The sequence below is a fragment of the Poromitra crassiceps genome, assembly GCF_964638095.1.
Source record: "Poromitra crassiceps genome assembly, chromosome: 2".
In the NCBI taxonomy this organism is placed as follows: domain Eukaryota; kingdom Metazoa; phylum Chordata; class Actinopteri; order Beryciformes; family Melamphaidae; genus Poromitra; species Poromitra crassiceps.
This window is the reverse complement of record NC_139624.1, coordinates 96,586,739-96,613,524: the sequence shown is the minus strand read 5'-3', so window position 1 is coordinate 96,613,524 and position 26,786 is coordinate 96,586,739. Positions and strand designations below refer to the sequence as shown.

General features: G+C 44.4%; 1 protein-coding gene and 1 pseudogene across 2 annotated transcripts in view; one reads left to right on the top strand and one right to left on the bottom strand.

Moving 5' to 3' along the window:
• The window catches only part of zdhhc17 (zDHHC palmitoyltransferase 17), a gene marked incomplete at both ends in the record, with an annotated part of 92,689 nt that extends 71,198 nt beyond the window's left edge, over positions 1 to 21,491 (bottom strand). The window contains one exon of the mRNA XM_083654633.1: positions 21,429 to 21,491. Within this exon, the coding sequence (XP_083510759.1) occupies positions 21,429 to 21,491 (63 nt within the window). The remainder of the gene's footprint in view (positions 1 to 21,428) is intronic.
• A 2,395-nt stretch (positions 21,492 to 23,886) lies between these two features.
• Positions 23,887 to 24,540, top strand: LOC310770879 (E3 ubiquitin-protein ligase TRIM21 pseudogene; annotated as a pseudogene). Its single transcript has one exon. The product of its transcript is annotated as an E3 ubiquitin-protein ligase TRIM21 pseudogene (transcript).
• Positions 24,541 to 26,786: the final 2,246 nt, after the last annotated feature.

Sequence of the window (26,786 nt, the reverse complement as noted above, 5' to 3'; positions counted from 1 at the left end):
AGACGATAAAAAATATTTGTTCCAATATCCTGTCATTTCCCTGACCCTTTCATGCTGTCATTTTACATGTACATACTGTTTTCCACCGTGTTGTGTTTCCCTTCTCTTTTAAGGTGCATTCACACCGACCTATTAAAGTTTGTCGCTGGCGTCGAGTTTACATACAAAGTCAATGCAAACGAGCGATTGAGTGTATATTCGCCTGGGAGAAAAATCGCTGGGCGTCCGAGCGACAGAGACAGAGCGATAGGGAGAAAATACGCTCGTCGCTCAAGATGAAATATCCCAACTCGAGCGAAAATACGCTGGCATCAGTCGCTCGCTGTTCAACACTGATTGGCTGCCGTGTGAGAGTGAGTCAAGGATCACACTGGCTTGGAACAAACCGCTGGTTTATTGTGTGGCAACAAACCACATTGACAGGCTGACAGCTGACATGAAGTGAAGTCTGTACTACCGGTATGCAGCTCGCATTAGGAGCACGCTGATAGGCTTTAGCTTGTAAACAATGACGGTGGCTCGTAGTGGACAAACAGCATGACATTGCGTAACGTTATATCCCCCACATGTCCGTCATTTCGTGTGCCTGTTGATGAGCGATTTAAACAGAGCGACAGAGCGATTCCAAAGGGTTGAATCAAGCGACAGAGCGAAAAATAAATATCTCGGTGTGAATACAGCTTTAGACTGATTCACTTGTGTGCTCACTGCTTACTTGATGTATTTTCACAGTACATCATAAATAAATGACAGTTTGTCACTTCAGGATTAGGAGACACTTGACACTCTGGCAGCAGAGGCTGGATTAGTATCGTTACAGAGCTTAATGGAGGGATTAATGTTGTTTTTATTTGATGATGACATGGCTACAGCGCGAGTCCTTTCTACTTCTCTTGCTGTTTCTGAGCTTCAGAGCTGCACCATGCTGCCATCCTGCTGCTAGCTTAGCTTCTTTCTCTCTTTTTTGAGGGGGGGGAGGAGGTGCTGAGCCAGCACTGCTGACACTGTGGGGAGTGGTGGGGGAAGGTGTGTGTGTGTGTGTGTGTGTGTGTGTGTGTGTGTGTGTGTGTGTGTGTGTGTGTGTGTGTGTGTGTGTGTGTGTGTGTGTGTGTGTGTGTGTGTGGAGTGATACAGCTCTCAGATGCCATGCTATTCGGGGTGGGCTGTGAGGCGAGCAATGAATGATTCAATATTATCATTCATCGTCTTTCAGCGGAATCATAATCGTGATGATATGAAGATATTTTGATATCGTGAGTCACACATTTCTGAATTGATAACAAGCCAATTCTACTGAAACACTCATCAAATGAGGTATGATAGGAATGTTATTTGAATATTTCTGTTTGGTTTGACATCTGCACTCGATGAAATCAACATTTAGATTAGTTAACGTGATTTAGCATTATGGACCATATCGTGATATATATCGATATGAGACTAATCCTTATGATTATCATGATATTGATTTCAACCATACGGCCCAGCCCTGAGGCCTACTTTGTGATGGGCAAATCTTTGACAGTGGCAGTGAGCTCCTGCTACCATTACAATCAGTGTGGGAATGTAGCCAGGGGTAAGGGCAAAAACACCCCCAACAAATCTCAGAATGCCCCTAAAAACCATGATCCAGGGGCAAAAACTGCCTCCAATATTTTGATAATCTTATTTTCATTCAATTCCCATCTCTAACACACACTCAGCACCTACAAAGCTGGCTGCCAGAAGACGACGATGAAGAACACTCACACAAACAGTGCTGTTGTTTACACTACGCTTAACAATTTTATGCATGCACTAATTACATCATAAAAATCAAAATGCCACTTCCTTGTGACGTAACTTCCACGTTATGCACAAGTATTTTTGGGCGAAGTGTGAAGAAACCCAATAGCAATGGCCGGGTTTCCCAAAAGCTTCTTAGGGCTAAGAAGCGTCTTAGACCCTTCTTAAGCATCTTTAAGAAGGGTCTAAGAAGCTTCTTTGCGCTAAGAAGCTTTTGGGAAACCCGGCCAATGTCATCTGATAGTCTGACCTTTAGAATCAGCAGGAAATGACACGTGTAAACATACAGTGTAGGAGTTTTGACTTCCTTGAATATGAACAAATTGAACACCATGCTGTATTCTCCACTGACAGCAGTCCAGGTGTAGAGAAGTTGGTAACTGACAGCAGTCCAGGTGTAGAGAAGTTGGTAACTGACAGCAGTCCAGGTGTAGAGAAGTTGGTAACAGGTTGGTTGGGCGACAGTAGAATAGCTGAACGTAACAAAATCAGTCATACATATCGATCCTGTACTGGAAAAAGCATAATATTTTGATAGCTGACCCAAAATATGATATTGGCAGAGAGGAACGGCCAGGGACCTCTCTAGGCCCTCTAACATATTCTAAAAATATATATTTTTAAAGGTCATTAGAGCTGGGTATAGGTTCAAATTTCAAGAATCGATTCGATTCCGATTCACAAGGTTGCGAATTGATTAATTTCGATTCGATTCGGATTCGATCAATTTTCAATATTGATTTGGTTAGTGATACCAAAACGTGGTTTTTGAGCTGTACCCTGAATTACATGACTGTCCAGTTATGTAACACAGGGGTTCCCAACCAGCCAAGTAGATACATGGGGAAGAAAAGTTGCAGATTGTTGTCAATTTTAATGGTTTTAGTTACACATATATTTACTCACCAGGTGGTGACAAAGGGTAAATAACAGCCTTTTCATCTGTCAATAAAGACACTTTCACAATTATGCACAGTGATTTGATTTCAGCCTATATAATTTCTAAAAGTAGATATTAATAATGATCAAACATTTCCATTTATGTAGCCTACAGTATTTATGTTTTTGTTTCAACTACAAACATAAATAAACGTCAACTTGAAACTATGTTTCAACTACCACACACAGCATAATATTTTAGCCTGTTTATTAAAAAAAAAAAAAAAAAAAAAAACGATCTCTGGACATATGAATCGATAATCGAGGATTAAAATGAAAATCGATTAAAAATCGGAGAATCGATTTTTTTGAACCCAGCCCTAAAGGTCATCTGTTCTTATTTTATTGATGCATACTTATTTGACAGTAAACATAGAAACAAAATGTTTGTAAATAGGAAAATAAGAGCTCCTGTAAGTAGAGAGGAGAAGGGATTGTACTGAACAGACCAAGGAGGAGGAAGGTGTGAAATAGGGGATATAAGGTGAACCGCTTGTATTCTCTATTTTTCCCCTGTAAAGGTAAATGGTAAATGGACTGCATTTATATAGCGCTTTTATCCAAAGGGCTTTACAATGTGCCTACATTCACCCATTCACACACCGAGGGCGACCAGCTGCCACGCAGGGTGCTGGCACAGCCATCGGGAGCAATTTGGGGTTCAGTGTCTTGCCCAAGGACACTTCGACATGCAGACTGGAGGAGCCGGGGATCGAACCACTGACCTTCTGGTTGGTGGACGATGCGCTCTACATGTACCTCCTGAGCCACAGCCGACCCTGTATTGCTGCTAGTGTCAAATCTCTCAATTTTGGTCATTTACAAGCGGCTTAAAAACAGCCTAACGGACAAAGCCTGGGACAGTGTTGGCCCACTCAAACTCAAAGCCACTTCATTCATCGGAGTATTCAATGGAGAGAAAGCGCTCACAATTGTCCGACAGAGAGAGAGGAGAGGGGGAAGAGGACACCCAGATGTTGTCTCACTTCCTCCACGCTCCCTGGAGATAACCTTTGACCCGGGGCCAACAACCATGACAGCCGTGCTTCCCTTCTCCTCCTTCCCTCCTGCCATCTAAGAAGCTGATGATGATGATGATGATGATGATGATGATGGCATTTGTAACTGAAGTGATCATTGCAGCCGACGCATTTCTTTAGCCTCTTAATTAGACATCTGCTACCTGGTGATGAACACAACAACCAGGCCAGGCAGGCAGGCAGCAGTGAGGTGACTGAGAAGAGATCATATTATCCATTAAAAATATGATCCATTTCACGCTAGCCATTGATTTTAGGTTGGAATCTCATCTGTTTAGTGAGGAAGCAGGCTTGGTTTTCATCAAGGTCAGTGGACATATGGCAGCCACTCCTGGGGGGTGGAGGTCATGTGCCGACAGCGCCACTAGTCCAAATGTGAAAGACCCAAAGCTATGGTGTGGCAAACGGCACAGACTGTTGTGTTGATTGTTGAATGCTGTCACCGAGGAACGAGCAGTTAAATCACTGTTTTATTATTCATAATAATAATAATAGTAGTAGTAGTATTTGCAGTAGCAGCAGTCTCAATCGTAGCAGGAGTACTAGTAGTACTGTAGCACAGTAGTATGCATATTAAGCAATTGTAGCGATTAGGGGTGCTCCGCCTCCGATCACGTTTTTTTTGCATTACAGATTTGTTTTTTTAAGCAGCTATAGCAGTCTATTATAGAACAGTTTCCATTTTACATATAGGCCTACATTTCAAATTGAAAGTGCAGCACATTTTCTTTTTTTCTACATCAATATTTTATATTGTGTAGGCTAAAGGAAACCGCCAACATGATTTATTGTGTGTGAGATAATTGGAGCACAAGACTGTGTTGAACTAAACGGCTAGAAGAATGTTCTTTATAGTTCAGTCTAGTTCCGTCAGTTCAGTTTATAAAGGAACAAAAATATTCCACTTCGGGATTTCCATGTTACCAGTTCAATGCAGTTCAGTTCACTCCAGTCCGGCATTTCCCTGTTACACAAGAAAAATAACTTAGACCCAAGGAAACTATTTTATAGATTTATAAGCTAAAGCACCTAAAGCTAACCGGAGCTATTAACGTTACAAGGATACACGCAAATATGGATCAAACGCGGACTTAACACGACGCAAATGCCTCAGTAGGCGGGAGGACTGGAGGTTAGGGGTGTCAAAAATAATCGATTATAAGATGCATCACGATGCGGACCTGCACGATTCTGCATCGATTCACAAATGTCAAAAATCGATTATTTAAAAATAATAATAATAATAATCAAATAAAATATAATGGAAGTACATGCAGTTGTTTATTTTAATTTTGGATCATAATACAATGCAATTCTAAATGCACTTTTATTTTAAAAGTAGCCACACAGTGAGAAAATAGAAAGTGAGAAAAAAAATCATGTATTCAGGAAAAAAAGTGATGCATCGATTTAAGATGCATCGAGATGCATCGATAATCGTTATCGAATTGTAACCCTCTGAATCGTAATCGAATCGAATCGTGAGGCCAGTGAAGATTCACAGCCCTACTGGAGGTAACTTCTTTCTGCTCTACTCACCAGCTGATTTGTGTGATTCAAAGATGCAAGGGGTGTGTTGACAGTCTGGTGTAGTGTGTGGAGGTGAGTAAAAAAAAAACACTGGCGAAAGCAAAGCGTGTGATTTGCAACACAATGATATAAACTATAGAGCACAATATGAAAGTTAAACGATAGACTGATTGAAGACATGAAAATGCTTTTTTTACACCAATTACCTCTGTGGAGAAATGGGCTGTCTCATGTTTCTCACGTGCAGCATGATCGGCTGCATAGATCGGCAACAATAAAGCAATATCTGCAATCTGCCGATCGCATGAGGTCAAAATCGGCCGATTACGATCGCGTGTGGATCGATTGGAGCACCTCTAAGTAGCGATAGAACTAAGTAGTCGTAACAATAAAGGAAAGGCCAACATTTAGATTTTTTTTTTTTTTGCATAACAAATAATCAAAGCAGTTTTGTTTTGTTTGGGCGTTCTCTAATGTCTACGAGTGTCCTGTTTGTCATTTATTCAGGCAGTAAGTAACACAGTCTCCACTGACTGTGCTGCTCAGATAGACTGTACTACTGTTATAGTGCACAGTCTTCAGACCACCCTCACAGCCAGATTCAATCTGACACGGTCTAATTCAATATGCCAGACAGACACCAGCAGTCAACAAGGAAACAATAACCATATCCCAAGGAAATAGAAAAAGGCTTTTGCAGTTTGCGCTTCAATTGGAAGTTGCAAATCAAGTGAATGAGCTAGTCTCCTCTACCTTTATGTGACTAATATGCAAAACACTAATTTGCATTTTCAAATGAGAGCAGGAGCGGAGGGTTTATTTCCACTTTATATGGATTGAGATAGATTTGGGAAGTGGTGGCCTAAAGTGAGCTTGTGACCGGAAGCTCGTCGGTTCAAACCCCCGGGTGGGACTGGCAGGATAAATCTGTGTGGGGAAAGTGAAAAGGCAGCACTTGCCCCTCCCTCATTACCACCACTGAGGTGCCCTTGAGCAAGGCCCTTAACCCAAACTGCTCCAGTGGAGCTGATCAGTGGCCAGCAGATCAGACTGTGGTTGTACTGGGCAGCTTCCAGGTATGAATGTGAACAGGGCGCTCCTGAAAAAGAGAGAGAGCATTGCTCTCAGTGAGACTCTCCCTCAGTATCAAATAATACAAGTAAAGAAAATGGGATGGGAAATGTTTGCAGCGGTATCTGAATTCATTAGACAGGTTAATTAAATGGTTGTGCGAGAAGAGGTGCAACGCCCCTTTGAGGGCGAGAAGAGGTGCAACGCCCCTCGCCCCTTTGAGGGCGAGAAGAGGTGCAATGCCCCTTTGAGGGCGAGAAGAGTCCCTTTGAGGGCGAGAAGAGGTGCAACGCCCCTCGCCCCTTTGAGGGTGAGAAGAGGTGCAACGCCCCTTTGAGGGCGAGAAGAGGTGCAACGCCCCTCGCCCCTTTGAGGGTGAGAAGAGGTGCAACGCCCCTTTGAGGGCGAGAAGAGGTGCAACGCCCCTCGCCCGTTTGAGGGCGAGAAGAGGTGCAACGCCCCTTTGAGGGCGAGAAGAGTCCCTTTGAGGGCGAGAAGAGGTGCAACGCCCCTTTAGGTGCAACGCTCCTTTGAGGGCGAGAATAGGTGCAATGCCCCTTTGAGGGCGAGAAGAGGTGCAATGCCCCTTTGAGGGCAAGAAGAGGTGCAACGCTCCTTTGAGGGCGAGAAGAGGTGCAACGCCCCTTTGAGGGCAAGATGAGGTGCAACGCTCCTTTGAGGGCTCCTTTGAGGGCGAGAAGAGGTGCAACGCTCCTTTGAGGGCCCCTTTGAGCGCGAGAAGAGGTGCAACGCTCCTTTGAGGGCGAGAAGAGGTGCCATGCCCCTTTGAGGGCGAGAAGAGGTGCCATGCCCCTTTGAGGGCGAGAAGAGGTGCAACGCTCCTTTGAGGGCGAGAAGAGGTGCAACGCCCCTTTGAGGGCGAGAAGAGGTGCCATGCCCCTTTGAGGGCGAGAAGAGGTGCAACGCTCCTTTGAGGGCGAGAAGAGGTGCAACGCTCCTTTGAGGGCGAGAAGAGGTGCAACGCTCCTTTGAGGGCGAGAAGAGGTGCAACGCCCCTTTGAGGGCAAGATGAGGTGCAACGCTCCTTTGAGGGCTCCTTTGAGGGCGAGAAGAGGTGCAACGCTCCTTTGAGGGCGAGAAGAGGTGCAACGCTCCTTTGAGGGCGAGAAGAGGTGCAACGCTCCTTTGAGGGCTCCTTTGAGGGCGAGAAGAGGTGCAACGCTCCTTTGAGGGCTCCTTTGAGGGCGAGAAGAGGTGCAACGCCCCTTTGAGGGCAAGATGAGGTGCAACGCTCCTTTGAGGGCAAGATGAGGTGCAACGCTCCTTTGAGGGCTCCTTTGAGGGCGAGAAGAGGTGCAACGCTCCTTTGAGGGCTCCTTTGAGGGCGAGAAGAGGTGCAACGCTCCTTTGAGGGCAAGATGAGGTGCAACGCCCCTTTGAGGGCAAGATGAGGTGCAACGCTCCTTTGAGGGCGAGAAGAGGTGCAACGCTCCTTTGAGGGCGAGAAGAGGTGCAACGCTCCTTTGAGGGCGAGAAGAGGTGCAACGCCCCTTTGAGGGCAAGATGAGGTGCAACGCTCCTTTGAGGGCTCCTTTGAGGGCGAGAAGAGGTGCAACGCCCCTTTGAGGGCGAGAAGAGGTGCAACGCTCCTTTGAGGGCTCCTTTGAGGGCGAGAAGAGGTGCAACGCCCCTTTGAGGGCGAGAAGAGGTGCAAGAGAAGAGGTGCAATGCTCCTTTGAGGGCTCCTTTGAGGGCGAGAAGAGGTGCAACGCCCCTTTGAGGGCGAGAAGAGGTGCAAGAGAAGAGGTGCAACGCTCCTTTGAGGGCGAGAAGAGGTGCAACGCAAACCTGAGTGGAAAATTTGCTGCAAAAAATAAAACAAATAAAAAATAAAAATATCACCACAACAGGTTTTCAGTATGTCTGCATGTCTTCTCACGTCTTTGCAGTCAATCATGCATTCATGTCCCCTAGGACAGTCATTTTAGTTCCTACCAGTGGTAGATAGTGCTGAAATTTCCTACTCAAGTACAAGTATTATTATTTTGCTGTTCATTTACCTCAGTGGAAGTACTTACAGGTGTAAAAATGTACTTTAAAAGGGAAAAAAGCACATTTAAAATGGAAAGTTGAATGTTGTGTTGTGATTTTTAAAATGATGAAGATTTAAATCATCATCAGTGATGTCATAAATCAGTGAATTGTGATGTCATCAGGAATGTCATCAGTGATGTCACTCAAGCAATTGTGATGTCATCAGTGATGTCATTCGAACAATTGTGATGTCATCAGTGATGTCATAAATCCTTCCTGGCTGAGGCCATATAAGTGGTGGAAACACGGCCAGAAAGCCATTAGAAGAAGAAGACGGCAAGTCTTCTTATTGAGGTCTTCAACACGAAGCCACTGAAGCCCGTCTATTTTCCATTTTTCCATATGCTGGGGGTGACGAAGGCAAAGGATTGTGGTTGCTTTCTTCAGTCGGAGTTGGAGCAAGGAGATCACATCACAGCTGCAGCAGCCAGCTTCTCACTGCGACTGCCAGGTAGTGTGTCTTCAGTTTTTCCCCTAGAAAAATGTTTAGGCCTGGTGGGATTTCGAAACGTACCCCGACCCCAACAGTGGGCCAAAGTTTTAGATAACCTGTTCGCGATCTATGTTCGCAATGGCATCCCAAGTCTGATCATACTATTATGGGATGTGATGCGAACAGTTGTATTATGGGATGTGCGTTTCCCAGGCAATGGCACACATTGACATGTTTTGGAACAGCGCCGCACGCTGGCACAATGCTCCTAAAAGCAAAATGCTTATTGTTTTGAATGATTTGGCACCTTCTATTACTGTCAACACCAGTATTGTTGTATTGTAATAATATGCCATAAAGGTTTATTGAAATTTTGGGGAGAGCAGGGGGGTGGAATCTAAATAAAAAGCAAACAAAAAAAGGCCCACCAGGCCTGTAGAATGGTAGGGGAAACACAGACTAGTTTGCACCCTTCACTACAGCTACAGCCTTTGGGCTCAGTCTCCAAACATAGTTGGTCTGAGCTCTCTCAAGCCTTGTGGTCACATGTGGTGACATCCAGACAACAAAACTCATCACTGACAATTCTGCATGTCCTGGGAAGGAACAGATGGTGGTTTCCATTAGGAGACCCCTCCCTCACCATTATGAAGCCCACTGTTCAAGTGTCAAAGAGGCAACATCTTCCCCAATCAGTAGGATGGGATGCACCAATATTAGAGTTGCTCCGATCGATCGGCACTTGATCGGAATCGGCCGATTTGGCCTTTTTCGGCTTTGATCGGAGTTATCAAAAGTGCCGATCAAACAAGGCCGATCAGAATGACACAAAATCTGAAAGAACTACTACCAGAGACGTTTCAATATAGAGATAGTGCACTCCCAGGCTGCCAAGTAGTATTCTTCCGGTCTCCTAAAGGGCAGCTTGTGATTGACTGTCTCTCCGTGTCATGAAGCTTCATTGGCTCCCAAGTTTCCTTAGGGGGCGTGGTGGTAGTGGCGAAAAAGTGTTTGGAAGTTGCACTCTCTCTATAGCGAAAGCAGCTTGGGCGAGAACAAACAGCACAGCAGCTAACATGGCGTCGCCTGTCTGGCAATTTTACAACTTGTTGGAGAAGGACAACAAATTTGCCGTTTGCATTGTGTGCTCAAAGGAGATACCGCGTGGAGGAACGCAGCAGAAGAGTTTCAACACTACGAACCTCATAAGACATTTGAAGGTTTCCCACGTCAAGGAATTTGAAGAGTTTACAAAGTTGGCGAGCGCTAAGGCAGCGAAAGAGCGTGCAGCAAACCAAACACCACTAACTCGGCTAACTGTAACAGAGACATTGAAACGACAGCAACCCTACAGCAACGACAGCAAGAAACGAAAAGAAATAAATGCAAAGCTAATGGAATTCATATGTCTTGATCAGCAGCCACTGTCTGTTGTGGAGGACCTCGGGTTCAAACGCCTCATGTCCTGCTTGGATCCACGTTACACGCTGCCAGGACGTAAATATTTAACTGACGTTTGCCTGCCGGAATTATACCAAATTGTGTACAAGCACATCGAGAGCCTTATGAAAGACAACACCACGTCAATCAGCTTCACGACTGACATTTGGAGTTCGAGTGTCTGTCCTATGTCCATGCTGAGCCTAACTGCGCAGTTTATTGATGAAAAGTTCGACCTGAACAAAATTGTACTTCACTCACAAGAGTTTTCTGGGTCACACACGGCGGAGGCTATCGCTGCAGCTTTCACAAGGCTCTTTCATACACAGATCGCGCAAAAGTTGCCGTTTAGGAGTCCCGTAAAGCGAGCCGCCTCGCCACAGAAATTGCTTTCACACGAGCCAAGCAGCACGGCCACATTACCGTGCTGCTCTGTACTTTCAGGTGAAATCCCCCGCTCCCGCATTGAAAGGCGAGCGGAGGGATTTCCTGCTCCTCCTAGCCCAAATGAATATTTTCATAGGTTAGTGTAGCCTAGGCTACTGTATGATGAACAAATTCATTCAACAACAAGACTTCCCTCCTTCTCCTAGTCCGCTGAGCAGGGAGGATAGGTGCACTCGCATGGTGGGCGGGCAGATCGATATGGTGTCCTACTAAAATTGGAACGATACACGACCGCCCGCATATCAAACAGCTGCAGTCTGCATAACGTTCGTCGGGGGAATAGTATAGGCTATAAATGCACATGACTACTTAATGTTAACTAATGTCAACATCGTTTGAGCATAAAGCCTGACATGTTCCAAGCTGTGTTGGTGCACATGTTGTGTACATAGTATTATATTTTTTGTTTTATAAGACTGTATTTATTTTTCCACAGGAAAGCTACAGTATACAGTCTACTCTGTAAGCTCCAAGTTGTCTCTAAGAGTGTCGGTTTAAACTAATAAAACGGTTGTCAATTCATGATACTTTCTCATCTCCTAATTTTAATACTTAATATACAATGTCGATGTTGTTAAGAATAATTAAATATATGAATAATGCGACACAATAAATAGAAGGCTTGAATTGATGGATTTGACGCGGTGATCGGTGATCGGCCATATCGGGATCGGCAGATACTGCTTCCAGTGATCGGTGATCGGTGATCGGCCTCAAAAAAGCTGATCGGAGCATCTCTAACCAATATGAACATTTTGTCCGATACCGATAACCGATATTAACATTGCTCTTATGGACAATAACCGATATTTACCGATGTCGATATGATCTGTATAAAAACAGATTTGTATGAGAATCAAATTGTGTAAACACAGCAGGGCTCCAGACTAACTTCTTACACTAGGTGCACCGGTGCACCTTATTTTTTAATTTAGGTGCACCAGCACATAATTTAGGTCCACACCATTTTTTTTTACGCCTTTTGGCACCGCAATAATACATTTTAAGCGTTACCTTCTTTGCCATTTTGTATACATATTGGCAATTTATTAAATGATACGCTCAAAGATTTTCATGTCAATACATGTCTGTTAAAGTCACTATCACCAACTGAGTTAACATAGTGAGGATTGAGCCTATGGCCCACTGATGGAAGCCTTTGCATTTTAAGTATTGCAGCATTTATGAACTGGGTGTCTGTGATGTGATTATCACCTTACATTATGCTCCTAAATTGAAAAAGTTGGGAGCACATTTAAGGACACAATGATTCATCTCTGATACATTACAATTTAGTTTAATTCAATTAAAGTAGGCTACCATTCTCATGATGCACTATGAATGTCTTACCAGATAAGAATGACACAATGCAGCTCATTGGCTATAATTGTTGTCATTGAATTATCACTAACCATTTATTTAGTCATCTGTAGTTTGCCTAACATTATGTAATGGTGGTCATGATTGTGAACATTCACGTTACTGTGTTTATTGTAGTGACATTTCCCAGTGTGCTGTGAAATGATTGGCCTGGGTTCAAAAAATCGATTTTCCGATTTTTAACCGATTTTTATTTTAATCCTTTGATATCAATTCATATGTCCAGAGATCGATTTTTTTTATTACAAATTTTATTTATTTATTAAATAAACAGGCTAAAATATTATGCTGTGTGTGGTTGTTGAAACATAGTTTCAAGTTGACGTTTATTTATGTTTGTAGTTGAAACAAAAACATAAATACTGTAGGCTACATAAATGGAAATGTTTGATTATTAATCTACTTTAAGAAATTATATAGGCTGAAATCAAATCACTGTGCATAATTGTGAAAGTGTCTTTATTGACAGATGAAAAGGCTGTTATTTACCCTTTGTCACCACCTGGGGCCAGTTGCACCAAGTGGTCTTACGACTGGTCTTAAGCTAAGCCGGTCGTAACTTTACCACCTAACAGCTACGCCGGTTGCACCAGTTAGTTAGTTACTCACTTAGTGAGTAAGCCTTTTTCTCACTAAGACCGGAGTCTTGGTCAGGAGGAGGCGTAAGGTGCCTGTGCCTGTAGTAGAGAGTGCCTGTGCCAAGGTAGTCTATCAGCGGAGACCTGCTGTGATTGAGTCCTCACCGTCCTCATCGTCGTGAAGTCGCCTTCGAAGCATGACGTTCGATTATAACAAACTAGTTGTGTGGCTTAGCCTTCCCAAATGTTGAGGGTCGTTTTTTAGAATTTAATACATAGAATTGGGAACGTTACATTCAATTTCATTCAGACTGTCTGGCGCTCAATCGCCGCCATTTTCCCCCGGAGCGAGGGAGGGTGGGAGGAGGGAGGGTCTAGTGATGCACAGTAGTGGCTGATAGAGCGTAGTGGCACAGTGACGCTCCAAGCAGGTCGCGAGGCACATTTTTGGGCCAAAAAGGGGGCATTCCCCGGCAATTCACATGGACGCGCATTGCTACGACCGGCGTAGTTAAGACCAGACGTAAGCCCTGTTGGTGCAACAGGCATAAATCCACTCTAAAGACTGGTCTTAACTAAGACCGACGTAGGAGTTACGACCAGGCATAGTTAAGACCACTTGGTGCAACTGGCCCCTGGTGAGTAAATATATAACTAAAACCATTAAAATTGACAACCGGTCCGCAACTTTTTCCCCCATGTATCTACTTGGCGCAAAAAAGGTTGGGAACCCCTGTGTTACATAACTGGACAGTCATGTAATTCAGGTTACAGCTCAAAAAACACGTTTTAGTATCACTAAACAAATCGATATTGAAATGAATCGAATCGGAATCGAATCGAATCGGGAATAATCGATTCGCAACCTTGTGAATCGGAATCAAATCGATTCTTGAAATTTGAACCAATACCCAGCTCTAGAAATGATAGTCTCACTGTACACTGCAGACAGTGAAAAACCGTAGCAGATAGCTGCTCTTAGATGGTCTAACATTAACAGACAGCATAGTCATATTGTCAACAACACATTTTAGCGATCTTGAATTACATGTTGGGTAACGTTAGTAATCCCAGAATTTGCTTGATAGTTAGCTAGCATCCCGCTAGCGATGCTAACATTAGACGCTAAGATGTCATTGTCATGCCAGCCAACCTAACGTTAGTCAGAACTCGTCTGCTGAAGCTCGTCTGTCTCCCGCATACAAAACCACCATCTGACACATTTTAATTCCATCTGTTTGTGACTCTGATTCCGCTACGAGTGAGTGTGGCCGGCCGGTCACACCTGTAATTTGGATGGCTGGCTGCAGAATGTCCTGTGTCCTACTAGCGATAAGGACGATACGACTTCCAGTCGGATTTTCAAAGTAAAACGATTCTGCCCCAAGTCTAAAGCACTCAGAAGCAAATGAAAACGTTTTATTTTTGTATTTCCCCTGTCTTTCTATGTGAGAGATTTAGATTGACAGCGCCACACGCTGTGGCACAAGAGCAGGGTGAGAGAGAGAGAGAGAGAGAGAGAGAGAGAGAGAGAGAGAGACTACAAATTCCAATGTGCACCAGTGCGTGTTATGAAAATATTTAGGCGCACTGGCAGATTTTAAGGTGGGAAAATGCGTGTAAATATACGCACTCTGGACTTGCACTGAATTTGAAAAAGTAATGAATTTATTTAGGGATGCACGATATGGATTTTTACAGCCGATACAATAACCCAGTGATCCTCACTATTTCTTCGATGAGAGCCGCACTGGCAGGACAAAGTCAATAGGAGCCACTTTTACCGCTAAACACCAAAAGCCACCCCAACCAAGCACATCTGCCTACCATTTTTTTGTTTTATTGTTTTCCACACACACACACACACACACACACACACACACACACACACATATATATACCAGTTTCCCCTAGAAAATCTTTCAGGCCTGGAGGTATTTCGAAACGTACCCTAACCGCAACGGTGGGGGCCGTCGCTGGCGAATGGCGATGCTGAAGTTTTAGCTAACCTGTTCACATCTATGTTCGCAATGGCATCCCAAGTATCATCATACTATTATGGGATGCGATGCGAACAGTTGTATTATGGGATGTGCGTTTCCCAGGCAACGACACACGTTGACACGTTTTGGAACAGCGCTGCACGCTGGCACGATGCTCCTAAAAGCAAAATGCTTATTGTTTTGAATGATTTGGCACCTTCTATTACTGTCAACACTGTCAACACCAGTATTGTTGTATTGTAATAATATGCCATAAAGGTTTATTTAAATTTTGGGGAGAGCAGGGGGGGGGGGTCTTAAAAAAAAAAAAAAAAAAAAAAATGCAATTTCTTAGAGCCGCCAACTAAAGCTTCGAGAGCCGCCAGCGTCTCGCGAGCCGCGCAATGAGGAACTAGGGAATAACCGATAAATATATGCTTCTCCTGGCCGATAACCGATATGATAAACCGATAATTATTTCACATTTTTGTATTAAAAAAATAAGTTCTTAACCTGTATTTTATGCACACCTGGGGTAAAAAAAATAAAAAAATAAACAAAGTGCAGATGTAGTGAGCAAAGATGGATGATTTAATATTCCATAGCTCTGACCTAAGCAAATCTGACATCACTATTGTGAACACAAAACAAACAACACTTCTGATATGATAGATTTAGTAAAGTGTATCACTCTATTCATAGCTTTCAAGGGGTGTTACGTGCTGCCGGGAACGCCCACCTGGCGGTCAAAAAAAAACCTGTTCATTCCGTTGCCTGCGAGTCGACTCACGCTGTTTGTTCAGCCAAAGTGCCGCATAGCCTACCTGTTGTGCTATCGGTTGAACTAACAGACGAGGAGACACGCCTGGCTTGTGCTTTTACAGAATGCCGTCGGAGAAAGAAAACTCAGACAGGAGGAGGTTGTGGATTTGTGCGATTAGACGTGGTTCAGTCGCTGGGGAGGGCAAATGGCTACCATCAAAGTACACACGTCTTTGCGGCCAACATTTCATCAAAGGTAAGCTCAAGTAACGTTAACGGGGTATTTTAATCATTATTGTAACGTTACTTGAGCTTACCTTTGAGGAAATGTTGGCCGCAAAGACGTGTGTACAAACGGCTGAACAAACACTGCGTGAGAACCTAGTCGACTTGGCTGGCAGCGAATGAACAAGTTTGATTTTTGACCGCCAGGTGGGCGTTCCCGGCAGCACGTAACGCCCCTTGAAAGCTATGAATAGTCAATACAAAAAATAATGGCTTTTATAGAACCGAAAGCCTAGCTGCTTAAAGCTGTGTTCACACCGAGATATTTATTTTTCGCTCTGTCGCTTGATTCAACCCTTTGGAATCGCTCTGTCGCTCTGTTTAAATTGCTCATCAACAGGCACAAGAATTGACGGACATCTGGGGGTTATAACGTTACGCAATGTCATGATATTTGTCCACTACGAGCCACCGTCATTGTTTACAAGCTAAAGCCTATCAGCGTGCTCCTAATGCGAGCTCCATACCGGTAGGACAGACTTCACTTCATGTCAGCTGTCAGCCTGTCAATGTGGTTTGTTGCCACACAATAAACCAGCGGTTTGTTCCAAGCCAGTGTGATCCTTGACTCGCTCTCACACGGCAGCCAATCAGCGTTGAACAGCGAGCGACTGATGCCAGCGTATTTTCGCTCGAGTTGGGATATTTCATCCCTATCGCTCTGTCTCTGTCGCTCGGACGCCCAGCGATTTTTCTCCCAGGCGAATATACGCTCAATCGCTCGTTTGCATTGACTTTGTATGTAAACTCGATGCCAGCGAAAAACTTTAATAGGTCGGTGTGAACGCAGCTTAAGTCTGCAGATAAAACATAAAAGGCATAGTAATTTAGACTCTTATTGGCATGAAGTTACCAGCAACATATGAGCTGTCTGAATTTTGCATTGAGGCCAGTTCTATAGTGAGGCATGGAAAGCCTCACTATACGCCATATCTGTGTCGTTTCACTTTTGACTGAAAAATGATGCCTCTAGATTAAAGAAAAGACTATGTTATGTTGACTTTTATGTAAATGTGCGCATTCGTTTTCCTTATTATTGGTACATCATAACTGCCCCACAGCTAGCTACGTTAGCTTCACGTTACCTTACATGTAATGTTAGCGTTAGTTGCTTTTGGAGACACAAACCCTGGACGTTTCATTTTGAGTAATGCATGAGGTTCTCTATGGTTTACGCCAGCTCTGGGAGTATGAAGTGCTTTAAATGCGGGGATTGTGGTCACAACAAGCTTGTGGACCGCTGCCTGATTAACTACTAGGTAGCCACAACCAGCTAGCTAACGTTAGCCACCACAACTGCTAACGTTAACGCCAAACAAATCCGCTGCCTCCTCCCCACGTTTGGTCTAACGCCAGCTCAGACTTTCCCCTAATCTCAGAAACCTTGCGGGACATGTATTGCAAATTGCAATAGTGGTTGTTTTGTTATCATTTGAAACTGCCAACAGCCACACTGGAGGCGGCCATGTTTCGCCAGCTGCTTGTGACGTCATAAGCACGTAAAAACAATGCTCCACTTTCAATGCAAAATAAAGCCAAGTTGGCGGCGTATTATCGAGGGCTATTTTATCGGCTAAAATGCCATTATTGGAATAATAAATAATAATGCAAAATGGCCATATCGGCCGATAATTTATCGGTCCAATAAATATCGTGCATCTCTAGATTTATTTCCAAAACATTTGGAAAAGCCCATAAGTCATGGATTTTCCTGTGTAAATTTTGGCTGAGACCGATAAGTTAACCGATAATAACATTGCAACGTCGGACCGATGCCGAAGTGTTAAAAAATGACTAACATCGGCCGATCCCGATATGAATGCTGATATATTATCGAGTAGTACAGAGAGGAAGCATTTTATCTGTGACCACAGGAGACAAACAGTGATGAGAACACACTCACATAGGCCAAGCCAGTCTAGATCACAGCTTCAGCTAAATGCCTGAAACTGGCCTTTCTGCATATCCCTATGACACACACACACACGCACACGCGCACATACGCACGCACACACACACACACACGCACACAGGACCAGAATGGAAATCAGTTTAACTACGGTAATTTATTATGATATCCTGATGAGTTATTTTATACTGTATGCCTGTTGGTGTATTGTATTTTTTCATTTGTCGAATAAATTCATTCCTTCATTCTTCATTCATTCACACACGTCTACACGTGCATCTCATCAGACGTCAGTGCACCAGAGTTTCCATTCACTAGTTGACATCTGAAATAAAACCTCCAGTCCAGTCCATACAGGGGATTGAACCAACAACCTTTTAGTTAGTATTAGCCTCTCTCCCGTCCATACTGGGGATTGAACCTCCAGTCCATACAGGGGATTAAACCAACAACCTTTTAGTTAGTATTTGTGAGCCTCTCTCGATCCAGGCCAACCCGCCAATCAGCAAATGATAAAGTGGGCCCAGCTAACATAATTAAACCTGGCAGTGGCTAATAAGCTCCGCCCACTTCACTTCAGGGTGAAGTATAGCCATCTCATGTGTGTCACATGGTTTCCCATTACACCCTCATCTCCGTCGCCGCGGGGTCTCCTCATTGATCACTGTGTTGGCAGTGGCTTTTGAGGTGGGATGATACTGTAGATGAGGAGAACGGGACAATGCATCCTTTGACAGAATTGAACTCGTTACGGCAAAAGCATCTTGGGACAATTCTTCACATACAAACAACTCGCTCTGAAAGCTGGAATCCAGGAAGAAAAAGGCTCATCTGTGACGCCATCGAGAGAGACTTTGTGGAGCTGCCACAGTCACAGTGAAAGGGTAACAGACTTACTGAAGCACAGGAGGAAACTTTACACCCAAACACGCTTTACTTAACCCATTGATACCGGATGCAGCATTTGCGTGTATATCCCTTTAAAGGGATAGTTCGGTTTGTTTGAAGTGGGGTCCTATCAGCTAGTAAGATACACTAACTCAATTAGGTACCGTACAGTGGTCTTGAAGCGGGGCGCAGCGTCGAACGAGATCCGGCACCCAGAGCAGCACCCAAACCAGCCTTTTCTCTGTAAGTACGGGGGGTCAACAACTAAAACGTAATTTAGCCACCTAAAACACCTAAAACAACGCCCACCTAAACAAATCGATATCCGTGTACATGCACGCTCTATTTTGACAATTTTCAGCGCTTTACTTTTCCGCAAAACAGCAGTTTCATTCGGCACTGCTTTTTCTCCCAACCGTACAACTACCGTACGTCAGGTTTACAGGGGGTGTTTACAAACGTGCAGTAGGTTTAGAGTGCCACTCTAGAGAACGAGCGCAGGTACCAATGGGTTAACAGACTTAGTGAAGCACAGGGGGAAACTTTACACCCAAACACGCTTTACTTAACAGACTTAGTGAAGCACAGGGGGAAACTTTACACCCAAACACGCTTTACTTAATTGCAGTGTTAACGCAGCCACTGGGAGGAAAATGTGCCTGTTCCCGTTCTCAGAAAGGACACCCTGGCACTGTCAAAGTTGATTTCCTAGTCATGCTCAACAGACCATAATGTGCACGATAACATAGAAACTATTGGATCTCTTGCCTTGGGAAAGTCCTACTTGTGTGCACAAACCTAGACAAAACAGTCCAAACGCAGAGGATTAGTAATGTAATGTTGTAATGTAATAGGATTATACCATGTGAATATTTGGGGGGTGGATTTAAAGTTTGACGTTTCAAAAGGTTACAAGTAAACATAACTAGCTCCATCAACACACCTGCCACTGTATCTCTGGGATAGACTGGACACTTGAGGCAACACATGACCATTAAACTATTGCCACCAATGGATGGGTAATGGCGAGTACCTGGCCCATCTAGGAGAGCATAAGCAAAGACGATGGGATTTCAAGCAAGACGGCCCAACTTCAACTCACTTCCTGTCATTTTGTCACGTGGGTTTTGCCCATGCTTTTCCACGGACCGGACCACTTGAGACTTTCGGCGGGTCTGAGTCTATTGGCCCACGTGACAATTTAGAAGACTTGCTGCTACCATTTGTTAGAATTGGCGGAGCCTGCGGTTCAGAAACCAACACACAAGACAGCATGAGAAGATTAACTGAGAAGACAACAAGGCGCGGACAGTTTGCCAGACACAGACTACTTCCTGATTACTTGATTAGCTGCTAGCACAGCTATTTATCAGCTGATGATGATGAACAAGCCCTAGGGATGTTTTGTCAAGAAGCAAAACATGCGCTACAGTGGACAGCTACTGGGAGCCACAGAACTACAACATGCAAGTGCATAGTAGGCACTGCAGCCCTGTATACATTATCAGCTGTAATGTTCATGTTACAGTGAAACAGGGAAATAGAAATGTGTCAACTGTAAAAAGAGCTGTGTCAACTGTGACCTCCAGTCAACAATCATGATCCTAAGGCACACAACCACCGATATAAACACGTCGTATTATTTTCAGAAAAGTCTGAATTTATGCTTTGAAGAGACTCTGGCCATATAAGAGTTACATCTGTTTGACAGTACCAGCAGCATACTATGATGACCTTATAAACTACTAACTACTATGTCCACCTAAAAAGGTGGGGTGTAAACTCTATTAATAAAATAGTATATTATATATTACAATATAATGTTAATAAAAAACGTATAACATGTGGGTAGCTCGAGTTTAAATGGGTTTGCATTTGCAACACTGAATGAAGCTAGCTAACCAGGAAACACAATGGGAGGCAATGCTGCCTTGGTCCTCTTGGGACAACATGTACCTGGCTACCAGTTTAGCTAGTAAGCTAATGCCATGCGATTTTAAAGGATTTATCTCTTGTTAGATGGAGGAAAACACATGTCCACTTGTCCACTAATGTCCCACGGCCTTGCTAACACATGAGACAGACTGTGGTGGAGGGTAGGCTAAATCAACCTGAACTCAGTCCACCCCCCTTTTGATCTGAGCACCAGAGCTCACCCACCCACCTGTCTTAGTTCATAGAGATCTCCCTGGTGTCAATTCATAGCCAGTAGATGATGTAACACCGTCACGTACAAGTCAAGTAGTAGCTGCAAATGTTTCTCAAGATGTTGAAAAGACTGAATGATACTTGGCGCTAATCGCTGTCCATGAACGCACAGTTACAGTATCACACCTGGAAATATGAATGGAAGACAGTGCTGTTTTATTTTGGCATTTACGTCAGCATTTTGATTTCAAGCATTTTGATACAGTCCTTTACGTAAACGGGTCATCTCTGGAAACAGGAAAGAATTGTGTTTGTTTGTGTGCGTCTGTTTTCGTCATGATGATCAGCGACTGGAGGTCACAGTTTACACACCTTTACATTGGCCATGGCATCACTGCACCAGTTTAGCTAAGAAGCTAACGTTGTCTGCAAATGATGCATCGTTACTTGTCGAATTTACACTAAACACAGCGAACGTTAGCTTGTTAACCACCTGCACGGCAGTGTTACCACGGTAGCTTAGCTTAGAACATCTGCCTAGCATTTACTGGCTATGCAGCAGGAGGGGGGCTAGAGATAGCATTAGCATCGTTAGCTTCCCCCCCCCCCTCCTCCTCTCGGTGATGATGCAGGGGGCATCGGAGTTTCCCTTCCTAAAGCACGGCCACATCACGCCGCTGCCCGGGCACAGACGGAGCTAACGCGTTTATCTGCATGTATCTGTCCGTGAGAGGAGCACAGCACCGCGGAGCTTACCTCAGGATGGAGGATAGGGACGCAGCCAGCTTCTTTCTCATATTCCTCCATAGCGTCGGCCATCTTGGTGGTCAAGCTCGCTGAGCATTGTGGGAACGCACAGAGAAACAAACAGGGCAGGGGGGGGGAGAGAGAGAAGCTGCTGTCACACACACACACACACACACACACACACACACACACACACACACACACACACGCACACGCACACACACACACACACACACACACACACACACACAGCGAGCTGCTCACCTAGCTGCCAACTGTCAATCAATGAGAGTGAGACAAACTCACTGACCCTCTTCTCACTCTCTCACCCCACACCTCCTATTTCTCACTCCAAATGAGGAAAACGTTTGGGAGCCCTATAGAGCTTGACAGTGACCGCCCACTTCTTGCTCCACAAGAAATCTTATAATAAGAGAATTAGGTGTGTGTGTGTGTGTGTGTGTGTGTGTGTGTGTGTGTGTGTGTGTGTGTGTGTGTGTGTGTGTGTGTGTGTGTGTGTGTGTGTGTGTGTGTGTGTGTGTGTGTGAGAGAGAGTGAGCAGCTATGCCGTTTTATGTGTGGTGGGGTTGAAACTTTCAGAAAATGTAAAGAGCACCCGTGGGGGTGACCTGACGGAGCCAGATTTTTTTAATTAGGTGATTGCACTAATTACCTAATGATGTGTCATCAGTGATGTCATCAGTGATGATGTCATCAGTGATGTCATCCTTCCTGGTGCCAATAGAGCAGGCGAGGCCACGCAGCAGCCGAGCTGTGGGCGAGGCCGTATAGCGGCCGACATAAGCGATTCTAGACCTTCCAAACAGGGGTTGCACCACCCAGAAGTCAATATTACTCCGGTAGGGGGATGTCCAGAGGGGGCTGTGCCCCCCCTGGATAAAGAAATTTTGTCAATTTTAAAATAAAATGCATTCATCTGGGGCACTCTGAGAGCAAAATGAAGAGGCTAGTAGATATGAAGAACTACACACATCACATTAATATCTTCTTCACTATGCTGTGGCTTTACAGTGATGAAAAAATAATTGTCTCCTTATATAGCCTATTCTATCTGCATGATAGTGTTTCCCAACCACTGAACCGTGGCCCACTGGTGGGCCTCAGAGCACCATCTAGTGGGCTCCTAAAGCAGGTGTTTGCAGTCAACTACTTGAAATTAATATGTGGCAGTCAAAATCTATTTGTGGTGCTCAAAAGCTATTGTGGTGTACCTCCACAAATAGATAACTGTATAGGAGACACTGAATGCTATAGTAGGATATGATATGACAACACATTCTGAACAGGGCACTCCTGAAAAAGAGAGCATTGCTCTCAGTGAGACTCCCCCTGTATAAATAAAAGGTAAAAAAAAAAAAAAAAAAAAAAAAAAAAAAAAAAAAAATCATCTGGCCACTAGGGGTTGCACGTGCAGCCAGTGCACCAATGTATAATCGCGCATGGCGGCCGAGCTGCATTTCTTTTTGGTGTTTTATGGCAGTTGGCATCCTCAATGTTGCATTACCGCCCTCTTCTGGATCCATCCACCCACTGTTCCCCTGCCGAGAGTTTGCACTCTTCTTCTTCATCTTTTGTGCTCTATGGCAGTGACATCATCAGTGTCTGTCATAAATACTTTATGAATAGTGAAATCATCGGTGATGTCATAACTCCTCTACTTACCCATTGTGACATCATAAAGCCTCCCCTGCTTGTGTGTGGTATAAATAGGACCAGTAGATTGTGGAATCAGTGTCTAGATATGGCTTTTGTCAGCTGTCTCCTATCTGAAGATCAGTTTCGATGTCCCATCTGTCTGTGTGTGTTCACTCATCCAGTCACCACACCATGTGGACACAACTTCTGCAAAACCTGCATCACTCAGCACTGGGATGTTAATACCCCATGCCAGTGTCCCATGTGTATACAGGTTTTCAAGAGAAGACCTAAGCTGCAGGTCAATACTTTCATATCTGAGATGGCTGCTGAGTTCAGAAAGTCATTGAGTAGTAGGCCTAAGACAGAGGCTGAAATTCAGCAAATGATCCAGGAGAGACAACTGAAGATTCAGGAGATCAAACAGTCAGTGGAGCTCAGCAAGGAAGATGCAGACAAAGAGATAGCAGACAGTGTGCGGGTCTTCACTGCTCTGATGCAGTCTGTGGAGAGAGGCCAGGCTGAGCTCATTGAGACGATCCAGGAGAAGCAGAAAACAACAGAGAAACAGGCTGAAGGTGTCATCAAAGAGCTGGAACAGGAGATCTCTGAGCTGATGAAGAGAACCGCTGAGGTAGAGCAGCTCTCATGCACTGAAGACCACCGCCACCTCATCCAAAGCTTCCCATCCCTGAACACTCCTCCACACACCAAGGACTGGGCAGAGGTCAGTGTCCAATATCATCGCTCAGCATACGAGGGGACTGTGAGGAGAGCTGTGGCTCAGCTGGAGGAGACTCTCAGGAAAGAGATGGAGAAGATGCTTGCTGATGTTGAGCTGAAGAGGTTCCAGCAGTATGCTGTGGATGTGACTCTGGATCCTGATACAGCACATCCTGAACTCATCCTGTCTGATGATGGTAAACAAGTACATCATGGTAAAGTAAAGAAGAATCTCCCAGACAACCCAGAGAGATTTGATGTTTATCCTTGTGTCTTAGGAAAGCAGAGCTTCTCTTCAGGAAGATTTTACTACGAGGTTCAGGTTAAAGGGAAGACTGCGTGGGAGGTAGGAGTGGCCAAAGCGTCGATCAACAGGAAGGGTGACGAGATCACACTGAGTCCAGAGAATGGCTACTGGACTATATTGAGGAATGGAAATGAGTACTATGGTGCTTCTGGCCCTGCTGTCCTCCTCTCTCTGAAGAGGAAGCCTCAGAAGGTGGGGGTGTTTGTGGATTATGAGGAGGGTCTGGTCTCCTTTTATGACGTAGATGCTGCAGCTCTTATCTACTCCTTTACTGGCTGCACCTTCACTGAGAAACTCTACCCATACTTAGGTCACAATCTTAATGATGGTGGGAAAAATGCCACCCCCCTGATCATCTCTCCTGTCAATCACACTCTTAAGAGAGTCGCCAACATAGCTATCTCCCCCACTCCGGACTTGGACAGCTGGATTTGAGCCAAACTTTTTATCTCTGTATTCCTGAAATAAGCTATTAAGACAGCTTACTGCAGGGTGGCTGTTTAAAAAGCTCAGCGATCTTGGCTGGGCTTACCAAGCTGGCAGTGGTTTACTGTACCAGTAGGATAGGAGGTACCCAGTCAGACATTACATACTAGAAAAACTCCTATAACCCGTGTTTCTGAAGGCAGGTCAGTATCGGGAGACGGAACCAAGCAAGACTCACAATGGACTTTCCTCTACAGAGTCCCTCAAAAGCCAGCTTAGAACGCTCACAGCTTGACCCCACATTGGTCATTATAGCCCGTGAGATGACAGTTCTATCATCCACTACACCTTCACACTCATGTAGATAGAAGATGAATAGTGACCAACAGTCAACCGTAACACCAAGGCTGTTCTCTCTTGCAGAGAACCTCCATCTGCTGAGCTGTGTTCCACAGACAAGACCTCTGTCTGCTGTTGAGGATTAGGGGGTGCGTTTCACCACCGGACAGCAAGCCTCAGTTGAAGCTTGTCATCCTCCCCAGCCTTCGGCAGTTATGGCTGCTTTCACACTCTTAAGAACGACAGCTCAGTTTTTCCAGGGAGAGGAATCTACTCCACTGTCAAACCCCCCCTTTTCAGAGGGATTTGTCCTTCCCACGATGAGTTGGGAGGGGAGTGGAGTTAGCTTAACCTTGTCAGGGGACCCTTATAACATGGAGACAGTAATACAAACCCAGGTTCCAGTCACCACGCGGTGCTCAAAAAGTGGTTTATATATAGAAATCGGCAAAAATACAGGTTACAGAGTGGTAAAAAGTAAAATAAACAATGTATAGAAAACTGCGAAATCCTGCCTTTGTCCATGATTGGCTGTATAAACTCAGTTAAGATGGTTTCACTTCCCAGGTTGCTCTATCTGTGTCAAAATCTTCCCATCTTCCTTACATCGGCTTTTTTCAAAAAGCTGGACTCAAAAATTCTATCCTACATCTGGAATTATAAGAATCATAGAATTTCGAAAATTCACTTGCAAAAACCCAATTCTGAAGGAGGGCTGGCCTTACCAGTGTTTAGGCACTACTACTGGGCTGCCAATGTTAGGGCTTTAATGTTTTGGCGGCAAGGGACTCCTGGCAATTTAACCCTCGGGCCTCCCCTGTGGCTGAAAATAGAGGCCAGCTCTATTGCCAACTCCTCTCTGCCAGCCATGTTATTTTCTAAATTAGAGAGGCCTGGGACTTTACAAAATCTAAGTTTACCAGATGTTTCTGTCCACACACTGATTTGTTTCAATCACTCTTTTCTGCCTCCTTGGTAGGACAGAAGCTATCATGCCTGGAGTGAGAAGGGACTGGTTTCCATCAAAGACTTATTTATACATAGATGGTCATTTCACATCCTTTCATCTACTGAAGAGGAAGTTTGAGTTGTCTGGCACAAACTGCAACTACAATAGGGCCTCTACTGAGAGGATTAGAGAAGCGTGGGAGGGAGAACTTGGTAATGATTTATCTGACATCTTATGGGAAAGGAGTCTGTGTGTGGTACAACTCTGCTCAGTTAACAGCAGACACCAGTTGATTCAATTTAAAGTCACTCACCGTCTTCACTATTCCAAGCATAAATGACACAGGATATTCCCTTCTGTCTCACCGCTGTGCAGTGATGGGCAAGCTACTTGGAAAATGTAGTAAGCTAAGCTATCAGTTACTCTCGATTAAATATAGCTAAACTACATTGAAGCTATCCCCAGAGAAATGTAGCAAGCTAAGCTACGAGCAACATGGCAAAAGCAGCTTGCTACATCAAAGCTACTTTTTTCTCACATTGAATCAACTTCATGTCAAAGAACAACTTTCCACCAAACAAATAGGCAGGCAAAAAAAAATCTCATTTTGATTGTTTATTATATTATAAAACACACTGAAACTCTCACTGGCACAATATTCAAAAACAGACAATAAAACCTGAACGTCTTCTTCATCACTACCAGTGGCTCAGCCATCTTTCAAAGTTCGTTGCTGAAGCGACTTCGCCAGCACATGACATATTTTGCCCTACCCTTAACCAATCATCAGTCTTCATTGCCTAAACCCAACCCAATCAGAGTCAGAGTAGTGCTCTTGCTGCAAGAGAGGTAAGGATGCTAAAAAGCAAGGATCAGACAACAACACTTGTGGTCAGTCATAATGGAAATGGAAGTGCTTTATTGGCTACACAGACACACTTGACATAATATGCAATGTCTCCTCCTG